The 22,338-nt window shown below is 43.2% G+C and overlaps 1 protein-coding gene across 1 annotated transcript in view; it reads right to left on the reverse strand.

The window, feature by feature from the left end:
• Positions 1–22,338, reverse strand: part of PYGL (glycogen phosphorylase L) — a 292,076-nt gene that overhangs the window by 89,813 nt on the left and 179,925 nt on the right. Inside the window, exon 15 of the mRNA XM_044074307.1 lies at positions 3,751–3,809. Coding sequence (XP_043930242.1) covers positions 3,751–3,809 — 59 coding nt within the window. The remainder of the gene's footprint in view (positions 1–3,750; positions 3,810–22,338) is intronic.

Genomic DNA, 22,338 nt, shown 5'->3' on the forward strand with positions numbered 1-22,338 from the left:
ATAAAAGCAGAGCCCAATGAATCCAACTGACCGATCTTGTGGGAAAGCTCTTGCAAAGTAAAATCTCTCAATCCGAGGGCACCTAGTTTACACAGTTAGGATAGAGTCACACCTCCAGGTGGTTGCATCATACTTAAAATGTTCACTGAACAAGTGGCTTACATATGCAGCCAGGGCAGAGTGAGTGGATTGGGCCATGCACTAATCTGGTCCATTTCATAATTCCTGAAATTTTCAGATATGCAGGCCTTTGGTGCATCAAGTCAAAATGGACTGGAGGTTTGTAAAACTTGCATGTACACATCTTTTCTACTAAAAGTTAGTTGAGAAAAGCAGAAGGATACTTATCACTTAGAACAAAAAAACAGTTCAAAACTAGCTTGCTTCTGTAAAGTGTGCCCAAAATGCACTGCTTCAAGTTCTCCTTCCCTATGGGGAAAGGATACAAAAGTTCATTTTTTGGGGGTGCAGGGGGCCATGCTCACTGCAAAATATGTCAAGTTGCCGTTACTTTGTATACAACAGGTGGCTTTTACTACATTAGATTTTCCAAGGTAAGATCAGGCATTAGCTTCAGAGCTCCCATTAAGTTGCACTGTACTTAAACTTATTCCTCCTGCCTTAAAACCTTGTCTGGGCATTGCTGAAAGGAGCAGAAACCTCAGAAGGAGAACAGAGACAGAAGCATTTTTTGCCTCCCAACAAATAGGCAAAATAGAGTATGGCCAGGATCCTCTACCCTTTGCACAGTCCTTCACAAGATTTTCCTAGACTCATTCCAACTGCTCTTTGTAGATGCCAGCAAGTTAGCTCACTAAACTTGATCCCGTGCAAAAGCAGCTGCACTAAATCACTGTCACCGCCACCATGTCTGGAACTTGTTCATGCTCTCCACCCCATATACGTTTCCACACTGAGCCGTTCACTAACCCCACTATGAACATATTCAAAGTCTAGCTTACCACATGTACACCACCAGGTAAAACTTGGCAAAATTATTAAATTATGGTTCTTCTGTACAAAATAAGTGATCTGTTCATAACTAGTTTAAAGCAGTGTGCATTAGGCACTTAGCAGCTGAATCTTTTCTGAAAATGCAGAATTGCCCGAGGCCATAAGTATACAACTGCATACATTTAAAGTACAGCTTTTCAGGTACCACCATGTGCAGAAACCAGTCTGGAACATTCGAATAAAGCAATTAAGTCAAGATGAGATGGGCATTCAGAAGTCAGAAACACAATGAATCTTCCAACCCAAGTTTAAAATGGTGATCTATAACCAAATTGGCCAAACTGGTTGTAAAAGGATTAGTACACCAACGGTCATAACAAAAACGTCAGTGCAGCTAGGAATAAAGTGTAGTAATTTTCTTCACTTAGAATTAGTCTCGTTTAAAAGTCGTTCAATGCCCAAGAGCTTGAGATCCCTGCTTTGGAGAAGATAAAAATTTAAGACATCTGCTAATCCACAGTATTGACAGCTTTATTCTGTTTAAGTTACTTGTTAACTTATGCTGACATCTACACATTTGCAACAATATTAAACATAAAACCCCTCAAATACCCCAACTTAATGACCACCACTGACCTAAACAAAATTAGAAATTTTGGGAATATTAACAGTGACTTTTCAGCAAAAAACCTGCTCCAGTCCACAGGACAAAATGCAAATGGAAGGAGTACTTTGAGCAGCTTAAAGCCCCACAAACAGCTACCTAGTGCACAATTTACAAATAAGCCCACCCATGAAGTAACAGCACCAAGGAAGTGTTGTTTAAACATTGTTCCAGACTGTACTCTGAACAGTATAGCAAGAGGCTTATCCCAGAGGATGGGAGAATTACCTCAGTGCCACTATGCAAGAACGAAGGAGACTGAAATATGGTTAGCAAACTGCTGTCACTGCATGAAAGCAAGTGTAACTGAAATATGCAAATTGGTAGGAAGAAAGATGGACTTCAACAGTTCATATTCATGCAAGGATGTAGCACAACAGATCAGATACTAAAGTCCATTTAGGCATTCCTAGACTTGGAGAAATGCCCGGCAATGGTCTGAAGTCCTGGAAACATTGGAGAATTGGTGTAAGCTGCGTTTGTACTTGCAGTTTAGTCCTTTAACAGTGTTCAGACTCAGAGGGGTTCCCAGGAGAAGGGGTGTGCAACAAGGTTCAATGAGCCAACCGATGTTCACACTGGTGGACTACTTTAGCAAAAAGGTAAAAGGGGAAAGGTCACTAAAGCTGATGAACACAGATGTGGTATTTCATGCGGACTCTACAACAGGATGTAAAACTGAAGGCATATGGGATGAAACAGCACACACTAGACAATCAAATGGTGGAATCTTAAACTGTTGAAGCTGTTAACTTCTCCATTTTCCCTTCAAGTATCTAGGAGGGGTGGTTAAGAAGGGAAGTCTGAAGCTTGAATCAGAGGAGCTGCACCCATCTGGCACAGTGCATCAGGGGTAGCGTGCAAGAATGAATGATACAGAATCTGAAATCAGTGTGCAACCAGTGCTTTTGTAAGGTACAGAGACATGAGTGAAGGCACAGCAGTATAGGAAGCTAGAAGTGAAGAGGATGAAGTATGAGACCGGATGCACACTGTGACAGATTGTAGTAGACAAAGTAGCTCCAGTTGCAGAAAAGATCAGACTATGGTGGCTCAGGCATATGTGCAGGAAAGCAGAAGATTTGAGCATTTGGGAGAGATGACTGCAAGAGGAAATTGCATCCAGCAAAGAGATGGCTGGATTGACAGAAGCAGCCTGTGACTGACATTACTGTTGAATGTATGGGTGCAGCACAGTCTGATCATTTGCATTTACTTTTTGGTGCAGCACAGAAAAAACGGCAACAGTCTGATCATTTGCATTTACTTTTTGCAAAATCTTTTTTAAAGTACTCATTAAAATTACAGGAGACAGCAAAACTAGGTTATTGAAATATGAAATGTTACGTTTTAAGCCCCACATGCTACTATTGCCACTGCACATAAAGCCTCCCATATCTATTAATTGCTGCCTGGTCAGTCATAATAGATAAATGTAGGTAGCACCCTGCATCTCACTTGATTGCCTAGCAAACAGTCAAATATTTTCACTGCATCTTCTTGAAACATCCATAGCACTTCAGTATTTCTAGGCAATTAAAACAAGATTGTATTAAATATTTGTATTGTCTATCATAATGTATAACAAAATTATGAACAATTTAACAGAGCTCGCAATATCTAGTGGTATTTACTTTTATACTAGTAAGTGACCCACAGATAAAACCTACATAAACATGTCTGTTCAGCATCTATAATGCAGCCATGTAACCAGGCTGGTTTTAAATAACTGGGTCAGGATGTGGTTGCAAGAGCAGCTTTAGAAATCCACCTTAAAATGGCTTTGGTACACAAGAAAAAAACTGTAGATTTGTGGGATGGATTAAGGAAAGTTGCTACAAAATTCTGCTTCTGGTAGCATGGCTGCTGTATAACAAAGTTGTAATTGCTGCATGCAAAAGTTACCCAAGTAACTGACAAACTAGTGGCATAGGAAAATTAATGTGGCAGTTTTGGAACACAAATCTAGTAATCAATCCTTCTACCAGCAAATGGGACAGGTTTATCTGGCTAAGGCATGGTTATGCGCCTTAAAACACCATTTGCATCCAGATTACACATTACACCATAAAAATGCAAAGCACCAGTTAACTGAAGAGATGGATTACTAGAACAGTATCTACTAGTCTTACCTTTCCACCAATTATAACAGTCCTTGGAACAAAATCTGCTTTGGGATTTTTCTTGATACCTGTAAAGATGAAAGTTTAACATATTTGATCATTCTGAACAGGTACATGCCTAGGACAGTTGCACAGGGACTTAAATGCAATACAATAGACTATTATGCTTCAGTTAATTACCAAAAGTGCAGAATGTTGTGGCTGCAACGACTTCTGAAGCCATTACAGAGAGGCCATTAGCGATGGAATGGTTTACACTTTCCACTAGTGAGATGGAATGGTGGCCAGGGACACCAGACTTAAAGGTATAAATCAATGTACAAGAAAAAAAGGACAAAATTATAGTTACTAACAAATGTTAGCAGCTCTTTTCTGAAAGATGTACCAAAGTTCAGGAAATCGAAAGGATAAATAAAACCTGAAAAAAACAAGGACATCCCAAATCATGCCTACAGTTTGAAAGGTTTGACTTATGACCTGAAAGTTAGGGGATCCTCTAGCCACAGACCCAAGGCTAAAGTAGCCAGCTAGTTGAAAGCTCAAAATGGATCACAAAATTTAGAACAGAAGGCCTCAAACTGAGAGTACAAGTTACCAGGAGTGGCCTTAGGTCAACTGGTGCCCTAGGCAAAAGGGCTCCATGGTGCCCCCTACCACACCATCTGGTGCCCCATCCTGGTCTACCTACACCAAATAAATACTGGAAAAGTGCCCCTGCTGCAGCGGTGACCTAGGCGGCCACCTAGTTGGCCTATGCAAGTTACATGCGAGGCTCTCACTTCAGGCTGCGCTTTCACTTTACAAATTCACTGTACACAATAAAAGTGAGTGGTCTACTACAGAAAAAAAATTGTACCACTATCCACAAGGAGCCATACTTCATTTTGACTAAACAGAAAAGCATAAACTTTCCATATGAACACATTCGTGCATTCAAATTCTATCAAATGACTAGACATTCTACACTCCCATTTCTATGGCTTCCTTTAATACAGCTATATTTATGCTGGCATTATTCCAACTAGAATGGAAACAGATGCTGGGAATGCAAAGAGTACTACTTGCACTATAGCATTCACTTTTACTGTACTGCTACTCAATGCCTCTACAGTACCAAAGGTGCTTTGTGCTTCCAAAGGCATAGACAGTCTTTATAAACCCAAGCCCAACCCATGCTGCTGACTTGGTGTCCCTTGCACTGATGCATCAGTCCAAGCATGCATGCATACAGATGCATGTCAACAAAAGTCACCAGCTTAGATGTCCATGCCATCCTGATCTAGGACCTTCCCTACATAATTTTACTTTCCAGCAAGGCCCAGTCATTGGTGCCATGGAACAAGCTGGGTGAGAATAGTTACTTCCCCCACACGCACACCAATTCTCCCTGCACCTTCAAGCACCAAAGCCACCATAGTGGAACTTGGGTCACCTATGTGCATCTAGGGCTTTAACTACACCATCAGTACAGGCTTAACATTCACTTGGCACCAACCAAGTACAGATTTTGAAATCAAATACACAATTACATTAAAGCCACTTAAATCATGGCTTCATTAAGTTTAATAAGTTTAATGCCCTTAGTAAAAAATGTTTACCACTCCCATTAAGTTTGATTGTATTTGACTACTCATCTGGACCGCTTCAGTACTGACTGACTAGTACTAGCAGGTTAAAAGGATGCATTTCATGTTGCACTGCCTTTTCATCAAGTCCTGGGACCTCATTTGGTATAGACTTCTCTGAAGTACAGGTCAACACAGGTGGCCTCTGGCTAACTAAGTTTACAGATGACTGCAAACTAGGAACCATAGTAGTCCCCAAATGTGAACATCCGACAGAAGTGCCTCACTGAGACAGATGCCTGGTGTCAGAAGCATGGCCTCAAGCTCAATGCCAAAAAGTGCATGGTCATTCCCTTTGGTAAAAACTCTGTACCCATGAACTACCACAAACTGCAGTCTACGTAACGCCGAATCTGTGATGAGACCTTGGGAACCAGTTGGACAGTAGCATCTCCTTTGATACATCACCACAGAAAATCCTATGTGGCAAACCTCATCACAAAAGGGCTCCCAGCCAGGAAAAAAAAAAATCATTGTTCCACTCAGCCCCATTAGAGTATACCACCCCCCCCCCTTTGGAATGCACCTTAAAACATCTGCAGCAGCTGGAAAGATCAGAGAAGTACCTCACAAAGAGAATTACTGACCATCTCAAAAGCTTCAGCTTTACTCTTGTAGCATATCACCTACTCAGAGGAGATCTCAGAGTAACAAAAAAAAAAAAAAAAAAAAAAAAAAAAGAGTTAAACCCAGAGCTGCTGTACATGCTACACCTAAAGAAATCCCAACCCCTCAGAGCCATACTCTCTAGGGACCTAAACCTCGTTACCACAATAACCAGGACATGCTGGAGGGAGATTCCTGTCCCAGAGACTTCCTATACTCGAACTACCCATCTAGGTCACGCAAAGTTCCTCATTAGCACTCAAAAAAAAATCTTGAGTGGGAAATAGGAAATGCACCCTGGGGATCACTTCTGTGGCTCTGCTAGACAGGGACACATGAAATTAACTTTCTTGGGTGGTGTAAGCCAGGGAGCCTTGCTGGCTAGGCTTACTTAGGCCCTTGGGCAGATAGCCTAGTACCTATGAACCTATAAGCACTTCCATAGCACAAGAACCAATCTTAGGATCATAGGAGATTACTAGGCTAATTGCTCTGGAGCCCTTACAAGCCTAGCCCAAGAGTTTATCCCCAGAAAAGAAACTACAAATCAGCTCCCATCACCCCTATCAATGAGGGATAGGTGGAGCCCTGGGACAAATTTGTAGTTGCCCATCCACTAAAGGTTGGGCTTTAAGAGGGTCAACAACGTACTTTGCTTGACATGTATGGGGAGTCTTTCAGAGAAGGGGCAGCCTCTGGGAGACAAACCCATCTCTCCAGCAAGTTTTGTTAATGTCACATATTAGATTTAAGCTTTTCAATTGGGTACCAAGCAAGGAGTTCGACTTTCAGATCATCTCCAGTAGAGCAGGGTCCAAGACTGCCTTGTAGGCGAGACAGGTCACTTCTGAGCAATCCATACAGTAGAGCAGAGCGATAGCGATTTGAGCCTGTCCACATAGAACAAATGCCGAGGCCATTGATTCGCTTTGAGAGGTATTTCTGTGGCCTTCCAAGTTGGTGCAGGTGTTGAGGTACATACCAAACTGGGTGTTGTACTCAAAATTATTGGCCTAATGAGGGAGTACAGATGTTTCTGTATACAGTCCCTTTCTTATGAGATGGAAGTAAAAGGCTTTGTGTACCCAGGTCTCACCACAGGTTGTGGGCTTAGGGGGTTGCTACTAATGTGGTAATCAGTAGGGGCAGTGTTTGCCAAATAGTAGGAGAATTTTTGCATTTAACTTAAAGCAATGACTTTGGCACCAGTCATTTGTTGCAGAGAGACCCTCTAAGTTAATAGGGGGAGTCAATGACAGCACCCAACTTTGTCATCCACAAACTTGGTCAGCCACAGGCCTAATCTTTGCCTGGACCTCTTGCGACGTACATGCCAAACAATATGGGTCGCAGGACAGATCCCTAGGGGACACCACTAGCGACAGGTCTGCTATCAGATACAGTGGCACCTATTTTGACCTTGTGGGTCCCATCAGTGAGCCAGTTGGCCACCCACCTGATGAGACAGGGATTTGCACCAAGTTCTGTTAGATTTTCAAAAATGCCCAAGTGGGGATTGTGTCAAAGCCTTTGACTAAGTCAAGGTAAGCTTGTGCACAGACTTAAGTCAACCAGGTTCAACAGGCAAGATCTGCCCTTGACTAATCTGAACTGGGTGGGGTCAAGTTGCCAGTGTCCTTGTTTAGGAGGTCCATAATACACTTCATGGCCTTCCAGACAAGACTTGTCAAGTTAATGGGGCAACAGTTACCACAGTCAGTAGTGACACCACCTTTGTACAAAGGGGAAGACAACGGCAGTTCTCCACTCTGCTGGAATGAAGCCGGTGGTTGAGCTATGGTTGAATAGGGTGCTCAATGGACAGGCTGGTTCTTGGACATTTTTCAGACTACAGCCCAGAGTACTATCAGGTAGCACCCCCTGCTTCACTTACAAGATCAGATCACACTAGGCAGTTAATCTGTTAGTACTGACCAACAAGAATCTCCAAAGAAAAAAAGTACAGTTTTGTACCTACCATAAATGTAGATGTTCGAGGATCCACATTGCTGCAGTCATAACCTGTGGGTAGTCCGCTGTCCTCGGTCAGCCCGAATACCAAAGTGTTAGGCTGGCGTCGGTCACGGTCACTCAGATCTGATGTCAGTACGCAGTGGTACTAAAGCGCATGACCGACGCCATATCCTCAGTCTTTCTTGCCCCAGGTGTCAGAAGGCCTAAAAAAGAAAAGGCCATAGCCAAAAATAGAAAATACCCAACCACCAATATAGAAAAAATAATCACCCCAAAAACAACCCAGCAACCCCAAACTACAGAGGGGAAGGAGGGAGGGAAAATTGGACTGCAGCAATGTGGATCCTCGAACATCTACATTTATGGTAGGTACAAAACTGTACTATGTTCTTCGTCTCACATTGCTGCAGTCATAACCTGTGGGTAGAATCCCAAAGCAAAGGAAAAGGGAGGTTGGCAAAATCATAAAGCATTGGGAGCTGCTAACATGCCCTGTAAAACTGCAGTGGCAAACCCAGCCCTAGACTTGGAATAAAGAGGGAGATGGTAATGTTTAGTAAAAGTGTGCACTGAACTCCAAGTAGCTGCCTCCAAAATATCCTTAGTAGCTACTCCCCTTAAAAAGGCAGTAGAAGTGGCAGTAGCCCTAGTGGAATGAGGTCTGATCCCAGCCGGAACAGCCTTTCCATGGTGAGAACAAAAAGCAATACAATGGCCAATCCACTTAGAAATAGTTTGCTTTGAAACAGCTTTCCCTTGTGAACCCAAAGCAAAAGAAATGAATAACTGCTGAGAGTCTGCCTGAACCCTTAGTTCTGCTCAAATAATGCAAAATGTTTTCCCCTTTATTTTGGGGATCAGCATAAAAAGTAGGCAAATGAATAGATTGGTTTAAGGCCACATTAGAAACAACTTTAGGCATAAAAGTAGGGTTAGTACGCAGGGATACCCTATCCTTATGGAATATCAGGAAGGGTTCAACTGCCATGAGAGCCTGTAATTCAGATACTCTCCTAGCAGATGTAATGGCCAACAAAAAAGCAGTCTTCCAAGACAAAAACTTCAACTCAGATGTAGCTGCAGGTTCAAAAGGAGGTAAAGTAAGCTTTTCCAACACAAAATTGAGATCCCAGGAAGGAGTAGGAGCTCTACGGGGTCTTATGTACTTTGCCCTCTAAGAAATTGCTTAACCAAAGGGTGAGAAAATAATGGTGGGTCACAATCATAGTGAGCAGAAATGGCTGCAGCATGAACTTTCACGGAGGAGAAAGACAAACCCTTGTCTAATAATTCTGTAAGGTACTGTAGTGTAACACTCAAATTAGGCACTGAAACATCAAAGCTCTTTGCTGTGCTCCAAAGAAAAAATCTCCTCCATTTATCAGCATAAACTTTCCTAGTACTAGGTCGTCTGGCTTCCAATATGACATTCAAAACTTGAGGAAGCTGCGACCCCCCAGGGTCTAAAACAGAATATGCCAGGCTGTCAGATGCAGGGACTGTATCTTGACATTGAGGAAATGATTGCTTGCCTGGGACAAAAGGTGTGGAATTGGTGGCAAAGGCCAAGGAGGCTCCTGTACTAAACTCCTCAGGAGAGGATACCAGTGCTGACGTGGCCAATCTGGAGCTATTAGAATCATACAAGGCCTGTCCTGTCTGACCTTCAAGAGCACCTTTGGAAGGAGAGGCAGAGGAGGAAAAGCATAGACGTGAAGGTTGTTCCAACTGAAAGATAGAGCATCCACTTTCCAAGCTTTTGGGTGAAACATCTTTGTGCAAAATTTTGGCGGTTGGAAATTTAGTGGAGAAGCGAACAGATCTAGGTCTGGAGTTCCCCAAGCCACTGTCAACTGTTGAAATACATGAGGATCCAATTTCCACTCGTGGGGATCCACCATCCGTCTGCTCAAAACATCTGCTAAGGAGTTCTGTGCTGGCAGAAACCTCGCTTGAAGAGTGATGTGCAAACTCAGAGCAGTCTCCCACAAAATCATAGCTTGTCTGCAAAGAGGGTACGAATGGGTTCCCCCCTGCTTGTTGATGTACCACATGACTGTTGTGTTGTCTGTTTGAATCAACACCTGTCCCCATTGAAGTAGATCCTTGAAAGCCATCAGTGCAAATTGGACTGCTAACATCTCCTTCATGTTTATATGCAAATGCTGTAGCCTGGGAGGCCAAGTGTCTTGAATCCATTTCCCATTGAAGTGTGCTCCCCAAGCCTTGTCTGAGGAATCTGTCATTAAGATCTGACTCTCCTCTGGTCGGGTCACAGAGAGTCCCTTGTTTAGGTGACATTCCTGAGCCCACCACAAAAATTCCTTTTGGATGCAAGGTATTCTGAATGACAGTGTCCAAATCGTGGCAGTGTTGAGTCCATACACTTCTGAGATACCATTGTAGCTTCCTCATGCAGTTTGGCATTGGGAAGTACCAGAATACAAGATGCCATGAACCCCAAGGCTTGAAGGACAGTCCTTGCAGTCAGCCTGGACAGAAGGGATAATTGCTGGAAGTATATGGGAAGATTTCTTTGTTTGTCCGGGGTCAAAAAAGCCATCAGAGAGGCTGTATTCAGTCTCACACCCAGAAAGCACATGTCCTGAGAGGGTACTAGACTGGACTTTGTTTCGTTCACAGAATACCCTAGGCATCTTAAAACTACCATTACATACTGTAGATGCTGAAGTAACTCGACTTTGTCTTGAGCAAGAATCAGGCAATCATCCAGACAAGGATAAATTTGTATTCCTCTTCGTCTTAAGAAGGCTATCACAGGAGCCAGGACCTTTGTGAACACCCTGGGCGCAGTAGATAAGCCAAAGGGCAATGCAGAGAATTGATAATGAAAAGTACCAGCCCGAAAACGTAGGAACCTGATGCAGCTGGGCCTGATAGGAATGTGAAGATAAGCCTCTGAGATCCAGAGTTACCATCCAGTGATCTTTGCCTAGCAGAGGCAGAAGTTGCTGCAAAGTTAACATCTTGAACTTTGGAATGTCTAGGTATGTATTGAGAATGGACAAATCCAGAATTGGCCTCCAAGTGTTCCCTTTCTTTGGCACAAGGAACAGGAGAGAATAAAATCCTAGGCCTACTTCTGACGGAGGTACCACCTGGATAGCCCCCATTTGTAAAAGTAAAGAAATCTGTTTGTGAGCCTCCAGCCTTTGCTGAGGAGGTACGTCCGGCATGCCTTTGAAAGGAGGCAAGGTGTGAAAATAAAACTTGTAGCCTCGATTTATAATGTCCAACACCCATTTGTCCTGGGTGACCAAAAGCCAATTTTGCTTGAAAAGTGCCAACTTTCCTCCTAGAGGAGCTGCCAGACAGGCGGAATCTGGCAGCTGGAGATACAGGTCATTGGGTCTGTTTACGAAAAGGCTGACCCCTACCCTCACCAGAAGATTGTGCAGGAGAACTCACGTCCTAGGTCTGAAAGAACCCTGAGCATGAGCTCTGCCCCTACCACGTCTAGATCTGCCCTTAGATTGAAAATCAGAAGGATGAGCCCATCCTTTTGCAGGCCAATTTCTGCTAAACTTAGGGGGCTGCACTTGTAAAAATTCCTTAACCGTCTGCATGGACTTAGCTTTGTCTTCCATTTTCATCAAAACTGACTCCACAGGAGAAGAACTTCAGATTGAAGGGGAGCATCCAAAATTCGAGCTTTCACATGCTCTGACAAATTTTGATCCTTAAGCCAGGCGTGCCTACGAATAACTGAACCAGTGGCAGCCACCCTGGAAGAAGCCTGAAGAGCATCAAAGCCACACTGCAAGGAATGCTTACCAACCTGATCAGAGGCATGAACCAAGTCCTGCAATTCCTTACATTCTATACCCTCAGCTAGAGCATCTACCTTAGATTTCAACTGGCTCAACAGAAAATTCTGATACTTCAACATATGAAACTGGCAATTTAAAGCCCTCATAGCTAGCATGGAGGAGGTATACACCTTTTTACCCCACCTATCCAAAGCTCTAGAATCTTTATCTAGAGGTACCGGATTCTTAACTACAGAAGCCCTGACCCCCTTAGGTCCCTGACTAATAGTTTCCGGGTCTGCTCTAGGACTCATAAATATTTGAGCCTCTGGAACTCTAATACCTGTCTGGCTTGACAGGGGCAGGGGGTAAAGAATCAGGATTAAGGGAAGCTTCAGAAAAAACATCCTGAACATCCAAAACAGGGGGAATAGCCAAGGGCCTATGTTGTGGTAAAAACAAAAATTCCCTAAGCCTCTTACGAGAATCTGAAAAATCCTGACCTTCCCACTTAAATGCTCCCTCATGGAGTGCAGGGTTTCAGAAAAGGAAAAATCCTCTGGAGGAGAAGCAGAAGGACAGGAATCCTCTGCATCCGATTCAGAATAGGGAGGAAAATCCTGAATGTCCTCAGCAGAAGACAAGAGTAATCCGAGGAATGCTCCAATCCCTCCACCTCTGTCTCCACCCTAGGCCTCTTATCTGGAGGGGGCATAGAACCTCTGATTAAAGTTATCAAATCCTCTGCCATTTTCAGCATATGTTTTTTAGGAACAGAGCCTGAAGAACTAGGGCTGATGCCTGTGCCAGAAAGACCAGGTCTAGCTTTAGAAGGGACTTTAGTAACAGAAGTAGAAGGCCTAACAACCTTATGTAAAGTAGGAGCTACAGAAACTTGAGAGGCCCCCTCGGCCTGACCTAACTCCTGAGAGGCCAATTCCTGTAGGATTAAAGGTTCCCCTTGTGATTCAGCTGAAACCTCGGCTGGATCCACAGATTCAACTGTAGACTCCATAGAACCGGCGTCTGCAACGGACGACTCATCCTGCTTAGACTTAAACGATTTATCCTTTCGCTTCTTAGCGGTAGCGGGCATCTGAGGATCTGACGGCATGTTGTAGTTACACCGCTTACCGAAAACAAGTCTAGCACAATCTAACCTGCGTTTAATGGTGCGCTTATTAAATCTAGCGCAAAAGCGACACCAGACTACATAGTGCTCAGGCCCCAAGCAAGGAATACAGAGAGAGTGGTAGTCCCTATGAGGTATCAGTTTCCCACAAGAAATACAATTATTAACTTTCTGACATCCGGATAGGACTGAGGCAAGAAGACAAAAATATTCCCCAACGGGGTACTTAGCCCAACTTTGTCTTCGGTCTGAAACTCAGAATACGAAAATTTCAGGACGCCGAACGGCACTTGCAAACGCTGCTTCGGACCATGCGGCAAGAAAGACTGAGGATATGGCGGTCATGCGCTTTAGTACCACTGCGTACTGACGTCAGATCTGAGCGACCGTGACAGACGCCAGCCTAACACTTTGGTATTCGGGCCGACTGAGGACAGCGGACTACCCACAGGTTATGACTGCAGCAATGTGAGACTAAGAACATCTGTTCCTGCCTGATCTGTGCCAATAACGTGCCCGACTAACAACTGCATTTCTGACCTTTGCCAAGTGATTTATGGTTTTGGGAGGCAGCAAAACACTTAGTGCAAGGAGCTTGCTTTATGGTTTTGGGAGGCAGCAAAACACTTTGTAGTGCAAGGAGCTTTACCCACTCCATTTACTAGTTATGCGGGAAAAAGCACGAAGACTTGCAATCATGTCTCCGATCATAACCCTTTGACACAGATACCAAGATTCACCTCACGCTTCGCTTTCTAGGTGCATTTCTTTGCATCTATTTTGCAAACATGTAATACGCAGTTATGAACAGCAACCTACTAAATCCAGTTTGGCACAGCTGGAAAGTAATGCTCATGACTGCAATTAAACCAGTTTCTGCAATTCCCTTGAGGGTTTTAAAGATGGAGCCATTCAAGCAGGGGTGTGCACTCAAATGTAAAACCCACTGATACAAGTCAGACAGGTGGGAGATCAGTGCAATGCTACAGAAATTAGTGACTACTTAAATCTAAGCTTAATCATAATTAGCTCTTACTTTTGCTCGATGCTTATAAAGTGCATTTGAGGGTATCTTCCTTTTAATTTCAGATACATGGCTACTGATATGCTCCTTAAGTTTGATCTGTTTTTCCCCCCCAACAGAAAAAGCATTACATTGGTCACAAGTTGCTAAATGTACCAAATGTTTAGATTCACAATTGCCATCTACATTTTCTCTAAATAGTTGCTATATCAATGAGCATTAAGAGTGATGCTGCTTTACAAAAAGCAGGGACGTCCATTTTCACCATAGTAGTATGCACCCACAGTAGATGGTCAGGGTCTATATCATAAGATTGAAGAAAGAAAACAGTAGACTTGCCTTTCATCCACACAGAAATGTCGAAGCTGTAGTTTAACAGCCAAATCAGATCTCTTTCCAAGGGAAAGAATCTTTTGGCCGTTCTGTTACATTTGCCCTTTCCCTGACTGGAGTTAGAATATTTAGTTAGGGGGGTGTGGTGGGCACAGCACCCTTAGGTGGTGTTAGTTGTTGGCCTACCGATTTATCCCTTGGGGGGGGGGGTCTGATTTGGCCATTCAATAAACTGCAGCTTCGAGATTTTTGTGTTGATTAAAAGGCAAGTCAGTTTTTATTCTTCGATCTTATGATATAGACCTGATGTTCAACAATGTCGTCAGAAACCAGATGGAGGCTCACTAGGATGCACACTGGACTCAAATATGGATATTTGATTGGGCATTATGGCATCCAGTTTTAAAAGTAGAGGTTACAAAGGGATGGTCGATTCTGCTGTTCAGACCTCCATGCGGTTACATCACACATCAGTAAAGCAAGTTTTCGTGCAATCATAACGGTGGGAGCAATAAAAACAGTAATGATCCTAGGTGTCAACTTTTAGTAAATATACTAAGGCAGTTAGAGGTAAGCAAGCATTGGCAGATCCTTAGATATTCCAGAGCAGAGGAGTGCGATTTCAGCACATCCCAGCTTTGGACAAACAATGCCAATCTGAAACTGCTCCCGTTACACAAAAGAGCCACCACAAACTTACATATGAAGACTGTTAAAGGCACCTACAGATGTGGTCGATGTTTTACAATTAGAGTAAAAACAAACATCCCTTACACTGAAAAGGATGTACATGGCAATTAGGACCTTATCAGTAGCCATGCATCTGAAATTTAAGGAAGATGCCCACAGATGCAACTTAAAGGACAATGTCCCGGCTAGGAATACAGCATTTAAAATTTTAAATACTTTCTCTCCTAGAACAGTACCCTACTGTATTGTGGTAATTTCACAATCAAGAAACATTTGTCCGGCCCTGGAAAAGCTTGCTCCAGTCTCCAATTCATTGGAGTCCAGGCCAATGAATATCCCTCCCCAAACTGACACCACAACCAATGTAAAAACCCACCCTTGCTGTGAGGTCACAGGTCCTTTCCCTACCCATACAGAAAGGGAAGGTAAGAACAAGGAAACAGTATGAGTCAGGTCTCTTGCTGAGCTGTCAATCACAGCAAGTAACTGCTCAAGTTACCCTTAGCACTTTGGCAGCTAGGGACATTAGGTGTGAAGGAGGATGGGAGAAGAGTCCGTATTACAATTCAGGCTTCACAAGAGATTGCAGTTTAACCATTCTAAAAAGCAGCAGTCATTGAACAGCATGACATGTTACTTAACTAAATGAAAGTGTATGCATGTAAAATCAATGCAGTGAAAGGAGCTTTATGAAAAAAGGATTGCATGCTTTTTTTTTTTTTTTTTTTTTTTTTTTTACAAAAAAGCACTGCATTGGAGGATACCTAGAGGCAGTTTAAATCAGAATTGTTTCAAGATGCCAGACCCCATGTGGTCAGACTCCGAAATTACATATAAAAATATTTAAGTCTGTAAAAGTCCCAGATTGGTGTTAAAATGTAGGAAACATGTTTAGAGTGTGGGTGCTCCTTTAAGCATCAAGCAGAAAGGAACTACAATTTTAAGTTCCTAGTTTTAAGCATTATTCACGAGTCAGAGAGTATAGTACATGCTACAGAAATGAGCGAATGTCCATGGATTTTACATTAGAGTGCACACATCCCTCCTGGCTTGAATGGCTCTACATCTTTAAAACCCTATTCAAGGGTATTCAGAAACTGGTTTAAATTTATTAGTGTCATGTGATTTTAAACTGCATAAAAAAGGACTGGTTTTACTATTGTAGTGTTACGCCGGAAGCCATACTAGGTTAGAGAGTCTCAAAGCAGTCATAGCATGCCTTGGTTCCAGTGTTTTCTGCCATTTCACTTGGTCTATTACATAAACTATATTAAATATAGTACTCGGAGCCAAGGAAAATTCTAGACCCAAATGGCATCATCCAGGGCAGGGTCCAAAACATGCTGCCTAGTAAAGTCAAAATGGCCACATGGTAACTCACTGTGGAAGTGGCACGATTAATTTTGGACAGCTGCTACGCCAAGACAAGGGACTAAAAGCTTCCTCCAGTACCCAATCCAATAGGGAGGAATGCAATCAGCAAAAAAAAAAAAAAAAAAAAAAATTGAAAATTATGGCAGAGGAGAAAGTCTTCTTTCACTATCCAAGGACTTCAGTCGCTGGAATCTAGTCTAGATTGACAGGATCAGAGAGGCAGATGCTGTTTAGCAAGAGGTCACTCAACATGGAGGCCCTTTAGAAGCCAGCAACCTTCTTTGCAGCTGGAGAGTCATTGTGCTACCATGCTATAAACATGTCATTCAAGCAAAGGCTAAACAAGTGGGATGACTAAAAGGCTACTCCAATTCCTACTCATGAAAATGAGCGAGAAGGGATGGCACAGGCAAAAGGCAAGTCCAGGAATTTTTTTTTTTTTTTTTTTTTTTTTTTACAAAGGCTTAGTTTGGACATTTGTAGGAGAAAGTCATTGCCCATGACAGACCATCCGTTCAGTCCCCTCCTGGGCATGGAGGATTCATGCCCACTCATTTGAAAAAAGCCAACTAGTCCTACTCCCATACTCTGCACCTTCTCTTCCAGATCCAGAGTCTGGATAATGCAGGTAGCACAAAAAAAATCTTAACCCTCCAGGCCTTGCCACTAAAAATGTGTGGGGGGACATTTAAGTGGACAGAAGAATTAAATATCCAATTCATATCTTGATCTACTATACAGAAAAAATTCATATACTTCCTCTTGGATAGGACAGCTGACCACTGGAGACTAAGCAGAACTACACCAAGAACACTTACAGCTTACTACCTTGCAAAGGTATGCAGTTAAGTTCACATCACTGCTGCAGAAATACTACTCAATAGCACTACAAGTCAGAGGTAGTCAATTCAGTAGAATGTGCCTTAGGCTCATTAGACAGCCAATGCTCAGTCCAAAAGCCACCAAGATAAACTGGACATTTTCTAGACTGAATTGTAAGCTGCGAGTACACAGAAGTTAATTTGTCCAAAGAAATATAGCTGTCCAAGTACACCCAGTGACTGACTACTCCCAACACAGGGCCAAGAACCACCCTGAAAACAGATAAATGTTTTTGCTCCTTACAGCAAGTAAAACGAATCCACAATACACGAGTTGTATACTTTTTCAGTCACTGCTGCCAAGAATAAGTTTCATGTCAACTCTGCATTTGCTTGAAAAGCAAAATCACAGAAGGCAAGGTCTACTATTGACAGACCTCAAATATTCAGGCTCTTCAGGTGAAGCAAAACACCTTCAATGAAGTCCAGAATCAAAATTAATCAAACAGAAGGTAATGAAGTAAAAACGATCCAGCTTGAGAAGTCACCCAAAGGAAAATCTTAAGTAAACCTAGCTGAAGATCTCTGGGCAGATGCAAGGATATGTACCACCAAAGATGAGTATTCAGGGTGCCTGGCAATCAAAATATAGTCAAGATGAACAAATCAATCAAGTTCTGGTTGAGGCTTGTTGAATGTGGACCAGAAATCTGAATTTCAGGGGGTCAGATTTCTCCAAAAGTGACACTAAAGCAGGGAACCAAGCTTCAGAGCCAATGCAGGATTATTGTCCTTCACCTTACTTGGCAAAGCTTTCAATAACGCCAGTGCAAGGGGAAGTGGGAGACGCACAAGTCATGAGGAACTTATTACACAGTCATGAGGAACTATTCTTAATACAGCATCCTTCAGTGTATCCCTTGCAGAGACACTGCAGATGAAAAGCTGCTCCACTTAAATGTGCCAATTGGGTTAGCTTTGCTGTGACCAGTGTTGTCACTCACAGGGCCACTCATGCAGGCAATGGCAGTCTGCTCAAGCCAGGTCTGCCCAGGAATGTGCACTGAAGTCCACAGATAACACTATTCATTCCTAAAGCCTCATGGCCTCCTGAACATACATGCTGCTGGAGTCGGACTATCGCACTTCAGGGAAATGGCCCTAAAAGGCAAGATATGAGAATTGCACATTTCTAAACTATTTGGAAATAAGCTAACCACTATCCATAACCATGTTCCTTGGTCTGCCCTAAAAAATGACCCCAACTGATGGCAGACCGTAGCTGCCACTAATAGGGAAGTATGGAGAATGAACTGCTAAGAGCATTTTATACAAGCATGGGAAATACCTATCAGGATATGGGATCTGTGCACTCAGACCTCTGAAGATCCAGATTCGTGTGAAGCATGGCAGACCATTTGGAGTCCCAAGACTGGTTATTGCCATAGACAAATCTGGTCATTAAGGGATATGCAGACTACATGAAAGCAGTTATTGCCTACAACAGCTTCTGGGGCTATGTGGTCAGAGAGTCTCCAAAGACCGGAGAAATCAGAATAGGGAACCTTGAGTCAATGTATCCAAATGTGGGCTGCTAGGGAGGCAAACTTAGTCAATATATGGCCTTTATTCACAATGTTTTATGGTGGGCTGCACAAATGGATATGTACGTAACATTCTGTAGGCTGTGCTGAGCCCAAATGGCTTTGACCAGAAAGGAAAAACTGACCAGATTTCTTGCCAATTTTGATGTGCAGCTAGATGTCCAGAGAATCCAAAGCACAACCACGACCTCTTATAGGCACAAGGGGGGGGGGGGGGGTGAGACCATCAAGAACATTACTTTGGAATCAAACAGATTTAATTAACTATTGTGAACTTTTGGGCATCTAACAAGCTGAATCTATTCCTTCTGCACCCTTCTAATGAAGATATCTGGAAAGAGGTGTGGCCAAGGCAGAGACGGGAAATGTATGCGGTCCTCTTACAGTTGCCCTGTGCAACTATAGCATGCAGGAGTATGGAGGACAATGGAGGACAACCTCCTACTGCCTCCAGAGAAACAGCTGGAAAGTCCATAAAAGGGTCTGCACCTTTACCCTGGAAGGGTCAAGGGACCGGAGTTTGATTACTTCTGCCTTGTTGGCAGTGACCTTTCTGCTGCTCATCACATCTACACCTGCTTCCATCCCACTCGAGCCAAGTGGCAAGAACTCAAACTTCTGAGCACACCAAATCTGATAGGTAACAGTTGGTGTTAAACAGCCCTATTAAGAATGGGCAACCTAGCATTCACTCTTCTCCAGCTTTTCAGTACTGCATTGAAAGTGCAGTACCAAAAGGGGCACATGATAAAGGTGTCAAGTTTTCAGCAAAACTGCAGTGACCTAGCCAAACATCTGAATCAATACCTATGCTGCATACACATGACTCTATACATGTGCCAGCTGCAGGGTGCGGTTTACTTCATTGGAGAACACGGATGCCTCAAACTCAGTGTTGAGCAGGACATTGACCAGGTCTCAAGATAATGGAAAAAGGCCATCAACCAAGATTAGATATGCATGAGCATGCTTCCCATGATCTGTCACTGTGGGCTGTGCCATGAAATAGATTAAAAACCCAAGAGGCAAGTGTCCAATGCCCACTATAGTGGACCAGCAGAGGTGGCACCCTTCATACCAGCACAGTTATGAGCCTTCATTCTATTCCCTTGTGGTGGGTTCAGAAAGCCTTTTCCCTTCTTAGAATGGGAGCTACAGACAGGCTCTTGCCAGGCACTCTACACAAGTATAAATATCTTGTCCGTAGAGGGAACTGTCCATAAAGGTGGAGACAGCAAAAAGCCTTCAGCTGGATTTGTTTCTGCAGACAGATTAGAGGAACCCATTTCTCTTCAGATTAAGAATTCCACAACCTTTTGCAGTAATCAGGAGGCAGTAGTGGGAGACTAACCGAATTATTAAACGTCTGCTTCAGCCACTATGTTTAAAGTGGTAAGAGGAATGAGAGGGCTCAGGGCCCAATACCCACTGCCCATCTTGTCTTTCAACTTGGTCTGCTTTTACTGATGAGAAGGTGCACAGAATAAGGACCTAGATATACAAGTACCTGGTGTCAAAGTTGGCAACAAAGTAAAACCCAGAACTGTGCAGTCACAGTATTGTGTGAACCTTTTGTACACAAACTTAAATCTGGGATAAGACATCGGTGCAAAAGACACTGGCAACCCTCCAACTTATTCCCCTGGTTCTAAAGCCACCCTACTCTGGCACTGCTGCCCCTGGTTCAAGAATGCCAATATTTGCATCCACAATGACCAAGGGCTTTAGAGACCAGTGTGGATGCAAAGGGCCACCACAGTAGTGCAGCAGTTAGCGTGGCCACCTCAAAGCAAGAGGTTCTCCAGTTAGATTCTCGGCTGGGGTGCCTTCTGTGCGGAGTCTGCATGTCATCCCTGTGGTTGCGTGAGTTTCCTCCGGGTGCTCCGGTTTCCTCCCACATCCCAAAGACATGCAAGTAGGTGGATTGGACACTTTAAATTGGCCCTAGGTGTGTGTGCCTTCTGTGGAAGGTTGGGCATCAGGCTGGCAACTTGACACCATAAAACTTCACTGCCAATCATGAGTGGACAGATCTGCTGTGGCGACCCCTAACCGGGAAAAGCTGAAAGTGTGGATGCATCAAAGACATCTAGCCCTAGAAAAACACCTTCCATTAAAGATGTGGTACCAGTGTCAGACTGAAAATCCTGCAGAAGTAATCAAACTAATGTGATCAAAGCCTTGGTAAGGAAATCAGTCTACAGGCAAACCGGGCCAGTGCGGTATCAAGGACACTTCTGTCTGGGTTCTGATCTCCCATTTCAAGTTAAATGAAACTGAGAATGGGCTGGCCATACTAAAATATCACTAAGCTACAAGGAGTAATTTGGATAATTCAAGCTTTTCAGGAAAACAAAAACATGCTAAACATTTTTCCAACAGCAGCAACTTTTGAAATGCTCCTTAACCAGAAACTGTAAAACTGTACCTGGCAGTACTTAGGTGAAATTAAATCTAGCCTGAAATGAATAAAAGTGGCCGTCTAATACCTAAACAGCACTTTAAAGGTTGCATTACGGATTTTGGAAATCAAATGCTTTCTTGTTGTATCAGCAGAATTGATTAGGTTCAAAACATTAACTTACATCAGCCCTTTAAGATGGGTCCAACCACACTGCACAGCATCTTGGTTTGTGGTTGTACTTCTCACACAAAACCAGTTTATCTACCCCTATTAAGGGCAAACCAAAGCATACTGATCCAAAAGCCAAGACTGAAAACATGGCAAAACCTACAGACTAGAGCAAAAACAGAACGCAAAGGTTTCCAAAGACCAGCCCTATACAACACAGCAGCCTAGCTAAAAAGCAAAAAGGCTTACATTTGCAGAATGTTCACACGAATGGAAAGACTAAATAGTATGCCTGCAACATGAAGGGCAACCATTGAATAAAACTGATGAATCACCACAAGTTAAAAATATGCCTGTAATTCTTTTACAAAATGCTAGCTGTTCAGTGGTAAAGTCAACAGCATTATGGAAGTTAAACCTTATGAAAGTTCAGATAAGCAGACTGTGGCAGCCAGTCCCAATGGTTGAAAGTAACAGATAATCCAGTAATACCCACTTCTCCCCTCTCTCAGCATGGGTGGTGTCAAGCTTTTAGCATGACGACACTCAAAGGACAGACCTGCTTCAGCAGACATTGGGAAGGGTTTGCACAAAGCTTAGTGCTAGTATCACAAATGCTTGCCAGTTGTGAGCTTACACCTCAAACCACATGGTAGAGTACTTAAACATGCAGGATCCAAGCTTACCTATAAATTTAAGGGCACCTTCTGGCAGACCAATCTTGGTGTTCTCCAGTAGAGAACAGTAACCTCCCGGACGGACCACAACAAGATAAATAGATTTCTACATTCCAAAAAAAATCCAAGGAAGATTAGGGGAAAACGTACTGGACCTGATAATCACCAACATGGGGACTCTATGCTCCAGACCAGAAGTGTATCCCTCACTGGTAAGATCAGATCATAAACTAATCTCACTGGATATTCACATCCCGACTCCACCCCTGCCCAGAAAACCACAGTGAAAAAACTTCTCTAAAGCAAATTTCACACTCCTCAAAACAGAGGTGGAATCCTTCAAAGCCTCCAGGCCTGTGGAAAATATGGCCCAGACAGCAGAATCCTTTATAAGC

This window comes from Protopterus annectens, chromosome 6.part0 (assembly GCF_019279795.1).
Source record: "Protopterus annectens isolate FY-2018-M chromosome 6.part0, PAN1.0, whole genome shotgun sequence".
NCBI classification, from domain to species: Eukaryota; Metazoa; Chordata; order Ceratodontiformes; family Protopteridae; genus Protopterus; species Protopterus annectens.